The sequence below is a fragment of the Perca fluviatilis genome, chromosome 17 (genome assembly GCF_010015445.1).
Source record: "Perca fluviatilis chromosome 17, GENO_Pfluv_1.0, whole genome shotgun sequence".
NCBI lineage: Eukaryota > Metazoa > Chordata > Actinopteri > Perciformes > Percidae > Perca > Perca fluviatilis.
In genome coordinates this window covers 1,201,048-1,221,348 of record NC_053128.1, presented here as the reverse complement: position 1 = coordinate 1,221,348, position 20,301 = coordinate 1,201,048, and the positions used below count along the sequence as shown (strand labels likewise).

General features: G+C 42.9%; 1 protein-coding gene and 1 long non-coding RNA gene across 2 annotated transcripts; one reads left to right on the top strand and one right to left on the bottom strand.

Moving 5' to 3' along the window:
- Positions 1 to 459: 459 nt before the first annotated feature.
- Positions 460 to 7,751, bottom strand: chsy3 (chondroitin sulfate synthase 3). Its single transcript, XM_039780311.1, has 3 exons — positions 6,436 to 7,751; positions 5,069 to 5,352; positions 460 to 2,673 (listed from the first exon to the last, which is right to left on the bottom strand). The coding sequence occupies exons 1-3, from the start codon at positions 7,007 to 7,009 to the stop codon at positions 1,102 to 1,104; spliced, it is 2,430 nt and encodes an 809-aa protein (XP_039636245.1). The 5' UTR covers positions 7,010 to 7,751; the 3' UTR covers positions 460 to 1,101.
- Positions 7,752 to 13,995: 6,244 nt separating this feature from the next.
- Positions 13,996 to 17,118, top strand: LOC120545753. Its single transcript, XR_005636741.1, has 5 exons — positions 13,996 to 14,270; positions 16,399 to 16,461; positions 16,586 to 16,618; positions 16,745 to 16,846; positions 16,960 to 17,118. It is a non-coding gene; the product is annotated as an uncharacterized LOC120545753 (long non-coding RNA).
- Positions 17,119 to 20,301: the final 3,183 nt, after the last annotated feature.

The following is a 20,301-nucleotide window of genomic DNA, read 5'->3' as shown; positions in this document are numbered from 1 at the left end:
TGAGCTGTGGTTTGGCATTAAACAACAAACTAATCTCGTCTGCCATAGGTCCGAGAGAAAATCACTAGACTTGAGAGTGGAAATGAGAGAAATTGCTGAACAACATGCTTAATAATATTAGCACAGTAAGCACGACAGGATCATCTTGGCAGACACAGTAACCACACAGCCTCGGCTACAGGTCTGCAGGAGGGAATGTCTGAAGGTTCTCTGGGAGAGTCAGGACACAGAAACCCAAACACACACAGAAACTTCAACACACACAGATTGTGTAAGGCAGCGGACGATGCTGCTCAGGGCACAGCTATCCACATTCCACAATCACTTCACCCATGAAGAGCAGAGGAACAGAGTACTGATTACTGATACTGAAACCTGCAACGCTCCAACATTCTTATGAGTCGACTACTATATATATATATATATATATATATATATATATATATATATATATATATATTTTTTTTTTATTCTTTATCACCCGTCATGTATGTTCTTTGGGTCATGTAAAAAAAGAATCCCAACCTTGGGACAGCCCAAACCAGCCTTCATTTATACATGTAATAAAAATGTTAAGAGAGTTAGTTACCCCTGACCCAAACCCTAAGGAACTGCAATAAAAGTCCTAAAGCTCTATATTTGCATCATTGGCACAGTAAAAAATAAATCAAAAATCGCTAATGCTGAAGTGAACTGTACATGTGCAATGTACCATTTAACAGCCAATTTGTATTCAGTCAGTGGTTTCCCAGCTGCTAAGGAACTGGATAAGGTAGCAGCCTCTTGTTGTTTCTACACTGGCTTTCAACAAATTGGGTGCAGCAAGCCTAAACTCGGTTCTGTTTGTGGACTATTTCCTCTGGAGCCCATTGAGCATGGTCCACCTGCTGTCAGGTCAGTTTGGAACGGAGTCGTGTGTGGTCTTAATTGGTTATATCCATCTCCGTTTTGGAGTCCCGCATCCTTTCTGGGTCAAATCTTCCAGCCTACAAAGACCTCTGATCGACAGTCACACTACAAACCACCACACAGCACATCGCTGTATGCATTCAAGCAGAACTGAGGTCAACTTGTATGGAGGAGTCCAGGAGGGCTGGGAGGTCAGGATGAAGTTCTGTTATACCCTGTCTCTATGTGTTTCTCCAGCCACAGCTCTGCTAACTGCATTGTCGATGCAAACGTACTTGCTCTTGAGCCAAGGCACATCTTGTGTTGCTTCTGCTCCAGACTTGTGTTGCAGTGGACGGGATGATAAATGTGGACAATCCCTGGTTCTTGGCTGCGTAACACTTTTAAACCTGAATTAATCACTTTTGTGAACAGGTCCACATCTTCCAGTCCCCAGCCCAAGATCGAGGTGTCAAAACCTCCAGCTTTGAGTAAATCACTCTTGAAAACACAGGCGATTCCAAATCCATAATCTCGCCAGAAACCACTTTTCTTGGTCAGCACAAACTTGTTTTCTCTCGGGGCCTTCTCCGAATACACTATCTTGGGGTTGTACTGACTAAAGACAACAGGGAAATAGGCTTGTCTCCCTTGGACAGCATTGTCTCTGCAGCGTTGCAAGGCATCACCACTAAAGATAAGATCGACATCGCAGAAGAAGAGTAGAGAGTCATTACGAAGTTGTGAGGAGCCCAGTTCAAGAGCCAGTCCTCGGGAAAAGTTGCCCGTCATGGGGATTATGGACAGGTCAGCTTTGGGATACTTCCTGTAGAAGTCTTTGACTAACTGGATGTGTCTTCCTCTGATCTGACTGCTCTCATTGTCCACCAGAACAATGGAGAGCTTAACGTTTTGTTTGGGTATCAAACACACTTTCTCAAAGTTCTCCATGAAGCGGACAAAGGTGTCATAGCGACCAGATAATGGAACAAGGATGTTGACCTTCCTCTGGCTTTGCTCCCACATGTCCCTGTTTGATTCGTGGACCTGGAAAGGTGACAAGAACTTCAGAGAGTTGGACAGGAAAGACAGGGATTGGGATTCAGAGTTGATGGCAGCCACGAGCTCAGCCACATCTAACTCGTCGGTTTCACTAAAGAAGGGTCGGCTAAAGGACTGCTGAAGGTAAGCGTGGCGCCTCACAGGCACTGTTATTTTGCGTCCCTTATGTTTCTTGTACAGAAGCAGTAAGTCTATGATGTATTCCGCGCCATGCATTGGATCCACCCTGTAATAGCCATACTGGATCTCTTTAAAGTCAATGACACGGCCACGCGTTTTCGAATTCTCGTTAATCATTTCCATGACCTGGAGTATAATGCCTTCTAGTGCGGTCCGAAGCGAGTTCCCAAGGCTTTGCCGGGCAATCTTGTTCTCAGCAGCAGAATAAACATGGCGGCCAGTCAGGAAATCCCATTCAATGACATCATGTCTCTCATTGGGCTTATAGCGCATGTAGGAAGGTGGGGAGCCCAGCTGTTGGTCCTCCCACTGTACCTCTGTATCGCTGAGGGAACTCATCATCAGGCCTTGGCGGTGGAGCAGGATACTGCGGTAACAGAGCCTGGAGATCTCGCGGCTCAGCATGAAGCTGTGAAGCCGGTACTGGTAGGTAGGCTTTTTGTTGGGGTGAAGCGTAATGGCGTTGTGGATCTTGCTGCTGTGAAGTTCTTCAATGAAACCCTTCTTGTTGTGTTCATAGTTCTCGTAGAAGAGCTGCTGCATCTGTGAAAAGAGTTGCAACACCGTGATGAGAGCGTCCTAGTACCAGCACAAACCACACTTTACTTACAACTTACTTTACTAACGAGACCAACTGTGCACGTCTTGGAGGGTGATAGCAAAGTAGGGCTGCATGATGTGAGGAAAAATGCGATATGCAATAATGTTGATTCTTGTTGAATCTTGATAACAATATAACTTGCAATAAATGAACATATATTAAAGTGTACTCAGTTCTGCTGCTTTCATTGTTCTGCTAAAATACAACAAACTGATTGTTGAATTTAAAACTAAACTAAAACACAACAAATCTCAGAATGTCTTTCGCGATATGTCGCAGCCTTTCGGGATCTGTATATTGTGCCAGTTCATATTGTGATGATGATAAAAACATGTTTGTTAAAAATGCAATAAGGAAAAATCTATAATAATATTGTTAAAAAAATAAGACCAATTATTCTTGTTTTTCACTAAGATCTGTGATCGCTGTGAGCTAATTTAACTGACCAATATACTAACAAAAAAGACTTTTCTACTATATGGGCAGCACACTCGAAAAAGAGGAAGATGCACCCGAGAGTGCAGGCCATGTGAGGGGTGAATGGTATAAAAATCTAAAATCCAAATTACACAGATTTAGTAAAGTAAAAAAATATGTAACAGTAAAAAGGTAAATTGGTTAAATCCAACTGTGAAAGAGAGGGATTGACATGCAGCAAAGGGCTGCAGGTTGGAGTAGAACCTGCGGCCGCTGCGACAAGGACCGAGCGCTTGTACACGGGGCGTATGCTCCACCAGGTGAGCTATCCAGGCGCCCTAATTGCATATTTAAAGTGTTTACATAAAGAAAAAGGTTGTATTTATTGTTATTAATCAGTTTGCATACATTTAGCAAACAACTTACCCAACAAACAAGAAAGCAAGAATAGATTCAAATACAGCAAAATGAGTTTTTCCTGTTTGGTTCAGTCACTTTGCCTCTGATGTCTGTGAAGCAGTAGTACAGCCACAAGTATCTGTTTCCACATCAATTATCAATGTGCTGCAAACTTGTATTTAATATGCTTAACATAAGCAACTTGAAACAAAATGCAAAGATTGTTTTGTTCTCACCTTGGCTAATGTAGACTGTGTAATGACGGCAGCCTGATGAAACTTCTAGTACTGACAGAGTGTGTGTAATGGTGGTAGTGCAAAAGAGAACAGTGCAGGGCTGATGAGTGCAGGTCATGAAGCCTAATGTTTTTCCTAGTCCACATAAACCATCCCACAGGCAATAACACTGAGCAGTTATTGTTATTGTAACATGTTCCCATAAATGCCCTGAGATAAAGTGGACTGGCTTTACCATGTTTGTCTAACACCAAATAAGAGGGCTTGACAAAAATATTCTTCCTTGCTGTTTTTTTTTTTTAATGAAGTCTCTAACTAAATTGTTCCCAAAACAATGTCATTGGAAATTATATTTTTATATTATTATACACCGGGTGTGATTTTCCAAGGGGGATGCGTGGGATTTCCCCCTTTCTGGTCACTATAACCCTGCCTCTGCTGAATTATTTTGATATTATTTGATAACCCTAACCCTTTAATATGTGTGATCATCTACTTCACCAATAGCCTAGACTATATATTAATTATATACCTGAAATAGAAGTATTTTAAACTAAGTAAAGCGCTGTAACGTGAACGGTCTGTAGTGCCATAGAAAGATCAAATCTGAGCAGCAGTTGCTGGTTGGATTTAGCTGCTACAGAGCTCCAGGACGCCGGCTACCAGCAGCAGTTGTTCAGCAGCCAATAGGGGACTGTGAGCCGGCTACAGACACCGCCAGATGACGGTGCTTTCAGGGGCCATGGTAGTGGAGTTTAGACAGAAAAGGTGAGCGTCATGCGACCATGACAGCTAAGTTCAGGCACCGAAACGACCCGTTAACTTAAGGAAAAAGATCAGGGTTTGGATTAAAACCCCCGAGGAACGAGCAAGCGTTTCCTGGGGGAAAGTGTTTTGTTTTCGTCGTGAAGTGAACGCCGCTCTCCGGCTTGAAGCGCTGTGTTTTATGATGACACCACGTTGGGTTATTTCATTCTGAGATTATTTTCCATTGGATATTGAAGTGTTTTGGCATGGCTGGTCGAGTGGCTCTATGTCCATTCTATATACATATATATATATGTCCATATTAGAAGGGGGACTTAATTCTTGCATGTTTTGTTGTGCATGATCAAAAAACATTCCCTCCTCTGCTTTCTTCCCAAATCGCACCCTGATTATACACCTGGAAAGTTCACCATAATTAATACCTGTATTCCCAGAACTGATCAAATCCCCCCACTGTCACTGAATATTGACTTCATGATATTCAAGGAGCCTGAAAGAACAGAAAGCACCCTCATACCTCATACGACCACACACACTGTGTTCCTCCAAAGCGTCGCACACAGCGGCCCACTTCCACATCCTCGTGGGTGGTGTACATCTCCCTCAGACAGGTGTTGATGTGAGGGACCATCCTGCGTAGAACCTCTCTACTGAAAATCATCCCCGGGCCTCCCATGCAGAAGTTCTCTCCGGGCTCCAGGGCCAGCCTGCCCAGCTCCTCGGCCATGCCCAGGCCTGTCTGGCCCAGGTAAAGAGGCTTGCTGCTATTCAGCGAGCGCAGGAACAACTCCAGCTTCTCACCTGGCACAGGGGGGAGTGGGAGGAATTAGGCTTTTTCATAATAGTAGCACAGTGGCTCAGTGGTTAGTACTTCTGCCTTGCAGCAAGTAAGGCCCAGCAGAGTTTGATCCCCATCCAGACAGGGTCTTTCTGTGTGGAGATTACCAGACTGTTCTAGCTGTTCTGTTATTTGCCTTTACCCACTTAGTCATTATATGTACATTATTGGTGATTATTTATCAAAACTCTCATTGTGTCAATGTTTTCTGAAAGCACTGATAGTCAATCAGTATTTGGTCAAAAATATAGTGATATTTGATTTCATCCAAATCACCCAGCTCTTATTGCAGGGAACCTTTACATCAATAACTAAAGAGAAAAAAATCCATGATAAACACAACTAAAAATCTCACTAATCTGTATAGCACACGACAGCCTCTGCCTATCTTATTATCTTAAAAGAAGTGTCCAGAGACACAAGGTAATTCTCTTTTTACTTGCCTCAGTAAATCATCTGTAGATCAGGGAGGTCATGTCACATTACCCCTATCCTGGCCTCTTTACACTGGCTGCCTGTTAAATTCAGGATCCAGTTCAAGATTCTTGTAATTACTAATTACCTAATTACATAAGGTATGTTTAGTGTAAAAATACAAAAAATATGATAATAATAATAATAATTATGAATGATTAATAATACATTAAGAATATGTATATTCCTAATAAAACACCATAGTCACTGTGTTATATATTTGACTATAGCAACACACTATGTACTCATAAATATATTTGGAAATAAATATAAATGTGGACTATGGGAATCATAGAGTAAGAGAAATGTTGGCAGATAGTGTTAGAGTACTTAAGAACATATGCTGTTTGTGGTGCTGATGATGAAAAGTTGCTGATGTTTAAATATAGTTCTGTAAAATTCAGATGTAACTGAAAACAAACAAAAATAGCCCTAAATAAAATAAATCATGTTTGTCACACCCAAAAAGTGCATGTTGTATATTAAATGTCAATATGTCATTTCTGTTGGCTATGTACTGTACCTCCCTCGCATACGCGCACACACACAGGCACACGCACGCACATAATCACCTCTTATATAAACATCATCATCTGCCCGCATGAACCACTCGTACTTGTCCAGGTAGTGGTCGTGGATGTACTTGAGCATCATGAAGGACTTCTTCTGTGGCGGGTACGAGTCGTCCACACCTGCCAGGGACACCACCGGGACGGGGACGGGTACCAGGACGGTGCCAGTCCCCGCGCTCGAGAAGAACTCCACCTTCCCGGGTATGGAGCTCGCCCAGGTCTGGTACGCAGCCACGGCGCGAGACCGCACATATTTCTTCGCTGTCATCACGCCGACATAGAGGAAATGCGTTGGTCTGCTTATGGGTGCCCCGGTATCTCCGCTACTGTTCCCCGTACTGAATACCCCGTCCTCCTGGCTGAACAGCGGGCTGTCCCGGTCTTTGGAACCCGCGGTGTTCCCGAGGATGGCAGGACCTTTACCGACGGAGGCGTCACTGTTGTACAAACACACGGGAGATTTTTTCCTTTTACTTTCCAGAACCTGAGGTACGAATAGCCAAGAGGACGCGGTGAAGCCCAGAAAGACGCCGACAATCACGGTGCTCCACGGTCTCCTTGATTTCACAGCCATTGCTGCTTGACGTTCCCGTAGGGAGAGTTTAGCTCTGCGGTGAACCGTGTTAATGTATGAATGCTACCGTTGTCTGGGGAGGTGCTGACGTGTATGCGTCCAGCATCTCCTGCCTGATGTGGAAAAACACACTTTCCACCTCTGATACATAGCTGTGCTAGGAAAGGCTAATTCATCGGGCTAAAGGGCGAAACAAACACGTACCCCCGTCACAATAGTCAGCCCCATCCTCAAGGCTCGCCCGTCCCATTTGAAGCTGAGCCTTTAAACCGCACAACTGCCCACGGGGAAATATTTTATAGCCAAGTACCATTCAGATAATAGCCGCGTTGAATCTTACATATGTCCCGAGTAGAGTCCTACTGGCTTTCCGTTATTCACCATAATGTTAGCCTATGGCTAGTTGTTACCACACTGTAATTTCTAGTCCAATAATATCACAAACACGTCAGTGTTCTCGGCGGTCCAACTGCAGTCGAGTGCTGCCTGTAGCTCACTTTAACCCGCTCCCGACCCACCCGATCAAGTAGACGGCTAGCCTGTTCTTAATGTCAAGTTCAGTGGCTTAATCATTTCTCTCCATATGAGGAACTTGCCATCATGTTGTGTCTGTAGAAGATTTCCAGTCGGGGTTTTCTTTCTTCAGACTAAAAGCGTCATTTCTCTGGATCTACCGGAGTAAAAAACTGAAACGTGGATTTTCACTAAAGCCAATTAATTAAAAACAGAATGCCAATATAAAATATGTAGGCCTACACGACATGCAATAATAGTGGTTCTAATTTCATAATAAATCTCACAGCAGGTCGTTAACGCAGTGGCTTTTATTTTGAAGGGTCATTTTCCACCAGCAACCCTTCCGATCAAAAAGTGTGTGCGTGCGTGGGCACGCACACACACTTTTATTAAGAGAATAAAAACTTCCTCTACAGATTGGGACGACTCACAATCCGAATCGTAACGTTTTTTCTTTCACAAAAATATTGTCCTAATGAAACATGATAACACTCAATAGTCAAACTGTAGGCCTAGAGCGGTCATTTCTGCATTCCGCCAGCAAAAAACACCGGACCGAGCTAAAGAAATGGAGCACCAGATCCCGTGGCACTGGACGGAGACCAGTGAAGGATATTAGAAGCCCTCTTATATACATATATGTTCCCCAACGTTCCCTAAACGTTCTGTGTTAGTGGGGTTGTAGCATTATGTTTTCTTGTCCAGAGATTGTTTTAATACAAAGTGTTTATATTGTTGTGGTTTTTATTTATAGCTGGTATTTTGGAGCCTTGCAGGTAGCCTCTGTGCTGGGAGTGTTGAGCACTAACAGGAAGAACGCATCTTCTCAAACTGTTAACAGTGTTTTCTGTGCTTGTGAACTTGCGAGTTCATTCTTCCAAGAACAACCAGCAAGAACGTTCTCCCCAAGAACACAAGTCCGTACTTTGCATTCTTGAGATTGAGAAACAGCCCGAGTTTGAATGGTGACGTTTTCACTCGGAAAAACGTTTTTCCGATGTCCATGAACGCACGGTAACGCTCAGCCATCACCGGAAAAGTGACTTCTAATCATAGACAGTATATAAGATGGCTTCTAATATCCTTCACTGGTCTCCGTCCAGTGCCACGGGATCTGGTGCTCCATTTCTTTAGCTCGTACGTCATGGCATACGTGTCATCTTGCACATGCGCAGAACGGATCGTGCCGGTGGAACGGATCGGGTACTTGTCAGTACCCGATCCGTTCCACGTTCTGCGCATGTGCAAGATGACACGTATGCCATGACGTAGGCGCAGATGATAATGCTGCGTTCATGCCAACTCGAAATAACAGGCACCGCCCCACTGGTTACGTTGTTTCTGCAGCTAGATTCAGTCTAAAATAACTTTAAGTCAAACTTAATGGGAAAAGCAGGCTACAGCTAAATTAAGACATTACAGTAATAACAATAAAGACAAGTATTGAGTGATTGTATTTTAAATGAGCACAAGTAAAGTAGAACTGACGTAACAGCTGTTATATATGTTAACGTTTATTTTCAAGTTTTATTTTGAGGGTCTTTTAAAGTTTACATGCTGTCTCAGCTAGCGGTTAGCCGAATTAACCGTTAGCTAAACTAACGTTAGCTTCCCGGTGGAGGCTAACGGCAGACCGCTATAATCACCTAGCGGTCCGCCGAATTAACCGTTAGCTAAACTAACGTTAGCTTCCCGGGGGAGGCTAACGGCAGACCGCTATAATCACCTAGCGGTCCGCCGAATTAACCGTTAGCTAAACTAACGTGCAGCCTTCCGGAGGCTAACGGCAGACCGCTATAATCACCTAGCGGTCCACCGAATTAACCGTTAGCTAAACTAACGTTAGCTTCCCGGGAGGCTAACGGCAAACCGCTATAATCACCTAGCGGTCCGCCGAATTAACCGTTAGCTACCGCTATAATCACCTAGCGGTCCGCCGAATTAGCTATTAGCTAACTAACGTTAGCTGGAGGCTAGCGTGAGAACATCTTGCGCATGCGCAGAATGGATCGTGCAGGTGGAAGCGCTGCCGTTATTCCAAGGTGGTGGTGGAATGAACGCAGCATTATCATCTGCGCCTACGTCATGGCATACGTGTCATCTTGCACATGCGCAGAACGGATTGTGCAGGTGGAACGGATCGGGTACTGACAACACTGACAGCGGTGCGAAAAAAATCGTGTCAGTTGGTCATCCGGATGCGTTCAAAAAATTGAACTCTTGCGAAAAGCTACGGACGGTTCCTATCTGACGGAAGTTAGCGTTTCAAGCGTTTCTATGGTACTGATAAACAAACCTGCTAATGCTTATTGGTTAGCTAGCAACAGACGTCTAACTATTGACATTATACCGCTATATCACATTTAACCGACGTGACATGTCAACGTCCTGGGCAACTTTTCTCCACCCAGCAGCCTTTCTATTAATAGCTGTATAAGAGAGGTCAGAGAGAATCGTACCTGATGATCCAGCACCTGACGTAATCGGTTCTTATCTCTAGACCAGCGCAAAGTTGTTGCTGAGTTGGAACCTGTTTTCTTGGCCCAGAGCCAGGTTTATTTGTGTGGAAAAGCAAAGAACCGGTTCGATTTTGGCACTGACTCCGAACCAGCACCAGAACTGCCTTGGTGGAAAAGGGGTATCAGACACTTATCACTCGTTCTAGTCTCTCTGCCATTTTTGTGAGTCGCTTCTGAAGCTTTTCAACGGTGTAGTACGACGTCCGCTGGGGGCGTATTGTGTATTACGGAACTGATTTCAACTGCCAGTGTGAAGGCGGCGTAAAGGTTAGCTTGAACCAAACCAAAAACTAATGTTTAGGGAACGTTCCCTCATGGTTATAACGTTCCCTAAACGTTAGGGGAACCAACCAACTGAAACGTTCTCCTGTGGTTGCACTGTTACCTCCACACAACGTTCCCGCTTGGTTGTTTTTGGTTGTTTTTGGTTGTTCTGAGTGCGGTTTTGAAATGTTTATTTAAACCAGCTCCATTTAAGTTTTTGAAGTAGCATATAAAAGGTTTGCAGTCACTTGATTTAGATTCACTCAAAAATGATTGGTCTTATAAAATCTAAGATAAACAACATAGCAAGATAATATATTTACTTTTAGGCTGAAATCAATTTAGCTAAAAACTATAATTTTGTGCTTGATTTCGTTTTTTTAAAGGGGTGATAGAATGCAAAACCGATTTTACCCTGTCATAGTTGAATAACGACAGTTCGGTGGGTAAATAGGACATACATAGAACCTCAAAATCCCACTCACACCCCTTTATTATGAAAATCTCATATTTTGAAACTGCCGCTGAAAACGGGCGAATCCCAACAAAGCTGAGTTGCTTACGCAAGCGTCTCAAAATCCGGAACCTTAAGAGAACAGTCACGCCCCAACATTTACATAGGCTACACAACTGACCTGAGATCAGGTAGTCTTCTGAATCTAGGTCACGCAGATCTCTGCTATTCCATTACAAAATTCACTTCTGAAACTTTTTTATGCGAGAAATCAACCATATAAAGCTCAAATATTGGCCGCTTTACGAAAATGGATGGCTAATTGCAAATTTTCTCCGACTGTGTGTCGGAGTTTAGTGCCGGTGTTGGTGCTGCCTGGGTTGCTACATCGCCGCCCTGACCGCAGTGTCAGCGAGCTTGTTACGCCCGCAATCTTTTACCGCAGCCCGCAGGTTCCAGTTAATCTTATAATGGGTATGTGTGTTGAGTTATTTAAACAAACAATCAGGGAAATAAAGCCTCTTGTCCGCGAGTCTCATTGATAGAGCCGCGGTGAGATGGAGTCCATCAATGAGAGCTAGCTAGCCTCCTCCTAACTCTGACATTCACAAAAATACATTCAATTGATATCCGAAATCGGACAAGTGTTAGCTAAGCTTTGTAAGACCTTGAGGAACCTGTAATATTCATGCCGTGACGAAATTCAAACTGTAAATATACTTTAGTTATGCGAAAGTGAGCAAGCTGCGATATTTCCCCATTGTAATGAATGGGACATATAGCAAGCAAGCAGCGGTTCGTGCTTACAAAGACGCCTTGCGTTCATAGAAATGCCTTAAAATCAAATCGGACACAACTGTTAGCTTTATAAGACATTGGGGAATGATGTAATATAAGTGGCGTGACGAAATTCAAACTGTAAATATAATTTAGTTATGGCGACAGTGTAGCTAGCTAGCTGCGGTATTTCTCCATTGTAATGAATGGGACATATAGCAAGCAGCTGCTCGTCACTGTAAGTACAGACCCATTTAGTTATGTCCACTTATTTCTTATTTTTAACTGAACACGCTTATACAAGTTTTGGATTTTGAACTCAACTTTATGAGTTTTTGAAAGTTAAACTTGCATTTATTCATTGGGTCCACTATTTAAATTTTTTATCAGATATGTATGTGTTGATTGAACTTGGGTATGTAAGTTATCAGTTGAAAAAAAAAGTGTGTGTGTTGCAACAAAAAATGGTTGCCTTTCGATTTTAAAATAACCTGTCTTCACAGCATAGTTAAAGCATGGACAGAATAAATTGATTATACACCGCAGATAAGTGATGTAGCCTATGCAAATTTCTACTAAAATATAACAAGTGTTGTGGCAAACAACAAAGCACTAGTGGGAGGAGGGAGTACCTGTCAAAGGCTTGTGAATTGTGAATTTGGCATTTCACTCTTCTCATATTGAAATGTACTTGAAAAGTACTTTTCAAAAGTCAAACAGCTCCGCCCACATTTAGCCCAACCCCAATCTACATACTGCAGTCAGGTGCAATTGGTTCATTGGCTGGTCAATTCCCATGATGCAAGGCGGTAAATAGAGTTGTGTTAAAATTTGCTGAAAAGTTTGCAATTTGTTCGGAATTGTTTGTTTGAATTCCGTTTATTAAACGTGTGCTTGAATGTAGTGTTTTGTTGCCTGGTAATTGTCATTGTTGTGCTGGTTTACATTTGTAACCATGAGTTAAGTGACTGTTATGTTTGATAAGAACAGCTGGAGTATTGCAGCATTAGACTTTGAGCAGTAATAGGCTTCCTTCAGCTATTAATCTGCGATGTGTCACTTCATTAGCCCAAGTGACACAAGATCAGAGGCTTTAGAGGGACCCCTATTTTGCATGGGGCCCTGGGGTGGCTGCACCCAACCACCCACACTATCTCCACTATAAATGTGGTTATGTTATTGTAACTTTAAACCGTGAGTTGTAATAAAGCAGAAAAGTATGTCTGTTATACTAGGCAAGGAAGGTTTCTTGCATTATTAAAGAAAGTAATTTATTTGTTTTAACTTAAAGTATGAAGTTAAACTAAGTAATTAAAAGTTAAATCAACTAAAATAACAACTTTAACAAAACTAGAACACTGTAGTTACATCACCCTCATTAACTTTAATTTCTAAGTTGAAACAAAAGCAGTCTTCAAGTTGAGTGAACTTCGATTTTCAAGGCTGAAGGTGAACTTTCATTTCCAAGTTAAACTACGATGAAATTTATTACAGTGTGTGATCTTTTAGTAAAAACATTAGTCTGCTTAAGTTGAAAGTATAAGTTCAATTGCTGCCTTAAAAACATGAGTACACCTAACTTGAAAAGACAATTGGTATGAATACAAATAGTTGTAATTAAATGTAAAATTGTATGTTTGTTTAACAAAAGGAAGCAAGTTTCCTTGAATATACAATGTAAGATAGATGGTTGTTTTAACTCACAGTATCAAGTTCTAACAATAAATTATTATTAATTAAACATCTTCTCTAACTTACCTTCGTGAGTTGAAAAAGCATACAATTGTATTTTTGCTTGACAAGAGGAAGCAAGTTTCCTTGAGTGGACAATGTAGTATTGATAGTTGTTTTAAATCACAGTATCAAGTTCAAACAATAAATGATCATTAAATAAACATATTCTATAATCTAACTTTGTGGGTTGAAACAACACTATTCTTAATGTTGGCTTTACTCACATTTTTAAGGCAGCAATTGAACTTAAATTTTTAAGTAGAACCACCCTGATAATTTTTACAGTGAAGACGCTCACGTTCATAAAAATGCCTTAAAATCAAAGTGGCGTGACAAAATTCAAACCGTAAATATATTATAGTTATGCCGGCAGCTGGCCGCGGAGCCCCGTAGTGCAGTATCCACAAAGGGTGACTTTGCCCTGGGTATGGAGCCCAGCAGGCTGCCGCTTTCTCGTCAGACTGTGTGGAGCTCCTAAAGTCCGCGCGCGTCTCTAATATGTGCGTATGGCAAGTCGCTCAACCAATCAGCGTGCAGCTCATCTAAATATTCATGACCATACCATATTTGGAAGAAAAGCTCTTGTTACAAATAGGGCCAAAACACAGGGATGCATAAGGGCCAATAAAATATCAACCAGGCCATTTTCAGCCCAACCAATGTTACATACCCCATTAGGAGACCATAAGGAACAGTGTGAAATACCCTATATAATCATTCTATCACCCCTTTAACTGTATTAGGTGAAAATACTTAAAACAAGAATCTATTGATTTTCACAACTAAGAAAATTCACTTCTTTCATTTCACTTCTAACAAGTGTTCAGTGTTTAAATCCAACCGTTACACCCCCCCGCCAGTAGGGGAAGACCGTGCCTCTGCTCTCAGGTGACCGATTCAAGTCCTGTCCTCCTGACTTCCGTTTGCGTTTGATACGATACACCAACGGAAAAAGAAAGAAGATTTTATTTGCTTCGCCAAACGATCTCACGAAAAAGTAAGTGAAATACGTTACAATTTCATGATGTTTAGTGGTGGGCAGATCGAGGCTTCGTGAAACAATGAAACAGTTGAAGCAAATGTGCCATATTGTGTCGAGGCTTCGAAACAATCCGACACCCGTCTCAACGAGGACACCTAGTGGTCACTTGCAGGTGTTGATCTGAAACAACCTTGACAACGAGCCATTAAAAAAAAAATGTATTATTGTATTTTTCTAATATGTGAAATATGTCTCACTTTTTTATAGATTTTTATTCAAAAATATGAATTTCTCTGCTGTGGAAGGACTTAGCCTACTTCTTTTTTTACAGATAATTTCTCCTTTGAAAAAATCCTCTCACAAGGGACACTTGTTGCTGGCATGCAAAGATATTTTTTAGCAAGGACATACAAATGAGGAAAGATTACTGCTCTCTCTTTCCAGTAAGTTAGGAATCATGAGTTCTGGGCAAAAACGCATAGTTGAGGTATTTCTTCTCTTCCACTGTGGCATCAGCTGTAGCATTGTGTATCATCTGGGCTTCACGGATACGATCATCAAAACGTTCCCATAAACTGTCCTGTGTTTCTACTGGTGTTGATGTTGATTATGATGGGCCTGATTTGGGGCTCTGAATGAAAATGAAAACGGAGCTTCCATTTGTATCTATCTATCTATCTATCTATCTATCTATCTATCTATCTATCTATCTATCTATCTATGTATATATGTATATATGTATCTATCTATTAATGTGTCACTGTATGTATACTCTGTATGTCTCTAGCCTATCAGTCAATCAGTGTAAATTTAAATGTAAGCCTAAATATAACTAAACAAATCGCAGTATAAATGTCACTATATCACCAAAAATCCGCTATCTCAAAATCAAACTCCTCTCACAAAAACCCAAGAGGTCAAGATGTATTGACTTCACTTTTATACAGATGTGCGATTGTGTGGTCTGTTCCAGACCCTGTCAATCAAACTCTGATTTGGCGGACCATGCCACCTGTCGAAACACCTGTGAAACACTCCGAAGTTTCATTTAGCCGTAGTCACGTGACATGGGTGTTTTGAATCACGCTTCGGATCAGTGTTTCGAAACATCTGCACTTCGGGATCTCGACAAAGCTTCGGAACGTCAGTTTCGCGTCAGCCATCCCTAATGATGTTATGGTTGTAATGCAACGGTTTGGGGTTTAACCGTAAGCCCTTTCCCTCATAGTGCTTTGTTATATTCCGGTTTTGACCAGGTTGAACAAAAAAGGTTCAACAACTCACTTCAGCATTTGTTTTTCCCCTCGTCGCCATCTTGCCAGTCAAACACCGAGTCTTTTTGGTAAACTCTTTGTGCACAAACAATGTTCTCAATGCTCGAGTTCATGTGTAAATCCCCTGGTGAGACTTCGTGCAAAGTTTCATGTTGTGTGGAGCCTTCTTAGTGTTTTACATATAATGATTTTGATGCGATAAAAGTAGCCTCTAGTTCTCCCATTCAAAAGGCCGTTTGACCCGAAAATGACAATACGATCAATCTTAAAAGTGGCGTTTCCGTCCGAATTATGCTTTTAAACGAAAGTTTGACTCGGGTACATTCACAAAAAGATCCTAGGTTGTATTGTGGCGAGAGTTACGCTTTAAATGGACTATATTGCGCTTTGTTTGCTGTTGTGCACGACGTGTATGCTTTGCCGCATTGTATGTTTTGTGTAATCGTGTTAACCTGCTTGCGTTGTTGTTACAAATAAGACCTACCAGCTCTTTCAATTAGTTTTAGTGTACAGTACATACATGATAGCTAGTACAATCAGTCATTTTAGGCAAGTCACCCGGCAGCCACCTTGCAATGTACTTTGGGCAGTTATCGGCAAGCTATTTTCCTATTTAAGTGAATGGGGAAGCATACAGGAATAGAGGGAATATGTTTAGGCTACACAGCTGCCATACTGGCTTTACAAACTAACCCCATGCATTTCTATGGATGCTGTGTCTCCCCATTAGAAAGTCTCTGGGCTACAATGCAAAAGTCCTGAGAAATACCGTCACATACAATGTTTATGTTGTAATGTTTATGTTTACACTGTATACATTCAAATATTATTTTTGCAATCAGTACAAATTGTATGGTCTTTTATTTCAGATGACTCCAGTCCACAAGCAAGAAAGCGTTCCAGGACGGAGTGTGTGTCTAGAAGCCCTGTCTGTAAGTTAACATTTATACATGCATTTAAGAAACCAGAGTTTCCTACCATGGAACTACTGACACTCAACCTGGTGCTTATCATGTGACTGTTCTGATGGGTTTGTCTCTTCCTGCCTTTTTTCAGGTCAGTAGACATCACTGCCACCACAACCTGCATGTAAGTTTTTTTTTGTTAGTTTGTTTTTTTGCAATTGTCTAATGTAACAGAGTAGTTATGCAATGGCATTTGCAAGAAACCTACCATAAATGAACTGACCAATATTCATATCTACTTTCTTTTTAGATGAGTCAACACCACACAGGAAACCAGCTGGTTGCCCAGAGCTGGATGGGTGTATTCTAACGCGAGCTCGGCCTGCCACTTCATCTTGGGACCCAGTTGAAGGTACTTTTGCATAACTTAAATTATAACAGAACTGACTTCTCTTACAAAATGAGATTGTATAAGCTCTCCACTTTGTTCCACGTGTATAATTTGTGTTTCTATATGTTTTACAGCAACTTTTCCTGACAAGCCCGGAGGTTCAACCGGAGGTACTGCCATGCGTCGCATGCTACGGCGAGTCGCAACCAATGATGTTCTAAAACTGTATATCCTGCGGGGCAGAAAGGGAAAGAAGGCCTTCCAGGACCTGACTATCTGCAGGGTTATAACAGGCAGGTGTTATTTTATTGTTCACATCAGTATTATGCTTAGCTTGGCTACTAAGAGGTTTTAATTTGACTTGTAACATTGCTTCATTTTGACTTCTACTCTAGCGGTCTCCCAGAAAAACTTCCCCGCGCTGACTGCAGCAGACGTGGAGGACTTGATTGGTGCTGAAGTTTGCCCCACACAGACGGTAAATTGAAATTCTTCTGTGATGTTAATAATAATCATAATAATCAAAAACTATCAATATTTGTGATCAGAATAAAAACAGGGTTGTTAGTCAGGCAATTTGTCTTGCTTTTGTTAATGTGTTTATTCTTAGTATAACATATCAAACTTTTGTTTCTTTCTTTTTAGGTCGGCTGAGAAGGACTGAGCCTTCAAAACCATGGAGCGGAAGCAAGAGCTGTTGGCCATCTTCTACACTGCTGCCATCCTCCTGCCTCCTCCCCTCCTCCCATCCTCCTGCCTCCTCTCCTCCTCCCCTCCTCCCATCCTCCTGCCTCCTCCCCTCCTCCCATCCGCCTGCCTCCTCTCCTCCTGCCTCCTCCCCTCTGGCAGGCGCTACAGATCCCTGCACACAAAAACAACCAGACACAAGAACAGCTTCTTTCCCTCTGCCATCACTCTCCTGAACTGCTGATAAGTGGGCTCATCCCCACTTTGGCCATTCACCTACACATTACATACTTTATCATTCCAATATGCATCTTGCACAATACATTTACACTCTACATCCTTATCTATTTTGTTTATTATTCTTTGTATATTGTAAATTCAAGTTTTAAATCCCATCAAGTTGCCTGTTCATTCATTCCTGATCATATATAATAATTAATTCCTGCTCATGCAGACGGTTTAAAGTAATAATAAAATTAGTATCGTTTTTAAAGTTTGTTAAAGGTTAGGGGAATGTAAAAAAGAACGTTAGGGGAACGTTCCCTGAAGGTTGCAACGTTAGGGGAACGTTCCATAAAGGTTACAACGTTAGGGGAACGTTCCCTGAAGGTTGCAACGTTAGGGGAATGTTCCATAAAGGTTACAACGTTAGGGGAACGTTCTATAAAGGTTACAACGTTAAGGGAACGTTCCATAAAGGTTACAACGTTAGGGGAACGTTCCATAAAGGTTACAACGTTAGGGGAACGTTCCATAAAGGTTACAACGTTAGGGGAACGTCTCTAAAGGTTGCAACGTTCTGGGAGAACGTTCGATGTAACCAAAAACAAACGTTCCCAGAACGTTCAACCAACTTTCCATAATAACCAAAACACAACCAAACCTAACCTTCAGGGAACGTTCGCGCAACCAAAAACGAACGTTCCCAGAACGTTCTGGGAACCAAAAATTGTTAGCTGGGAACTATTGCAATAATATTGAAAAATAAAACTAATTGAGCTTTAATTTTATTGTTTATGGTTTAGCTCAAACACCCCTAACTTATTCAAAAGAGTGGAACGCGATCCCTACTATTATTAGTGTATAAGTTTAAGTCGGTTTAAATTAAAAAATAAAAGGCATATGCACTGGTGTGTTCTGTGTGTTCCTATTAGTGTTATGTGGAATTATCATTTCTATATTATTGCAGTGCACTGTATATGCCCAGGGAGATGGAAATTAGAAATTCAAATTATAAAGGTTGGTGTCTCCCCTTTAATCTACATAAGGTAGGTAGGTGTCAGGTTTACATGGACTTTTCAGTTGGTTTTCATGGACTTTAGGTTTGTGTTTCCCATTCACATTCCCCAGCACTCACTCCTCTCAGCAGTTCACTACTGATTACACGCACCTGCACTGCATTACGCCTCATCAGTTCACCACCTGCATCTCATCAGTGACCACCTTCTTAAGCAGCACAGGCACACTCACTCTTTGTCGAGTCTTACGTTTGTTCACGACACTCTGATTCGCTCTCATATTTCTAGTTTATTCTCAGTACTTATTTACCTGTTGTTGGCATCCTGTTGTCTGCTGCTGCTCTGAGCATTACCTCGTCTCTTGCCGGTATTCTGCCTGTTCACACTACTCTCTGTTGGATCATTGTGAATAAAGCTCACTGCACTTACTCCAGTCTGACTCCTGCTCCTTCCGTGCGTGAAAGAAGACTCGACCACAACAAAATGGACATGGATGAGGATGCCCTGGAGGATCATCTCTTCAACCAGAATGGAGACACTCTGGAGGACTTTGTTACGGTTTATCTAGATTACTATCAGAATGAGGCCTGGGAGGAGGACTTCTTGAAATATCAGTTCTGGAGCGGGTTAGATGACCCACTTGCTCGGATGCTGCTACTCGAGGACCTTAAACTACCGTTTAGAGAGTTTCTGGACCGAGCCCTTTGGGTTTGTGGTTCCTCTCTCACGGTAGCCCTTGCCGATCCAGAGCCAGCTGATCCGGTGCCAAAGTCCTCGCCTCAGGCCCACTTCAGCAGGGAGCCATTCGACTGCCCAGTCGACCAGAAGCCAGAGAATGCTCACAGCGACTGCCCAGCCGAGACTGCTCACCGCGACTGCCTAGTCGGACAGGGGCTAGCAAGCTGCTGCCCAGTCGACCAGAAGCTAGAGGCTTTGCCGGTCTCCGGCGCCCTAGGGACTTTGTCGGCGGTCCGGCCGACTCCTGCGCCCCAGGTTTTGTCAGCAGACCATCCTACCTCTGCTCCTGATACCCTGTCGGAAGAGTTGCTGGTTCTTGTTACCTCGTTGGCAGGTAGCAGCTTTCCTGAGTCCCAGCTAGCTAGCATCCTTCTGAATCCCTCATCGCCGGCCCCGTCCGGCTCGATGCTCTCATCGCCGGCCCCGTCCGGCTCGAAGCCCTCATCGCCGGTCCCGTCCGGCTCGAAGCCCTCATTGCCTGTCCTGGACATGATCCCGGGAAGCCTCCCCAAGCAAAGTTTTGGGGGGGGGCAGTACGCCTCCTAAGGGGACCGTGGAGGGCCCACCGACACAGTCCCCTGGACCGCCATGGCCGCCAGAGGGGCCGTCTCCGCCATGGCCGCCCGAGGGTCAGCCAGCTCCGCCGTTGCCACGCCTCCAGCCAGCTCCGCCCAGGTCTTGGGGACGGGACAGCCTGGAGTCCGTCTGTATTCGCCCTGTCCCACTCCTGTCCCGGACTCCATGCTGCCTGCCCTCCCTCCCTCCCTCCCGTGTTTTGCTTTCTACGGCGCGGGTCGCGCCTTGTGGGAGGGG

Bases quoted from the DNA above. Each gene is read 5' to 3' on its own strand.
- chsy3 (XM_039780311.1), bottom strand. From the start codon at position 7,009: ATGGCTGTGAAATCAAGGAGACCGTGGAGCACCGTGATTGTCGGCGTC. The intron at 5,353-6,435 runs GTGATTATGTGC...CCCCTGTGCCAG, and splicing joins TGATGATGTTTATATAAGAG to GTGAGAAGCTGGAGTTGTTC. The intron at 2,674-5,068 runs GTATGAGGGTGC...CTCTTTTCACAG, and splicing joins AGTGTGTGTGGTCGTATGAG to ATGCAGCAGCTCTTCTACGA.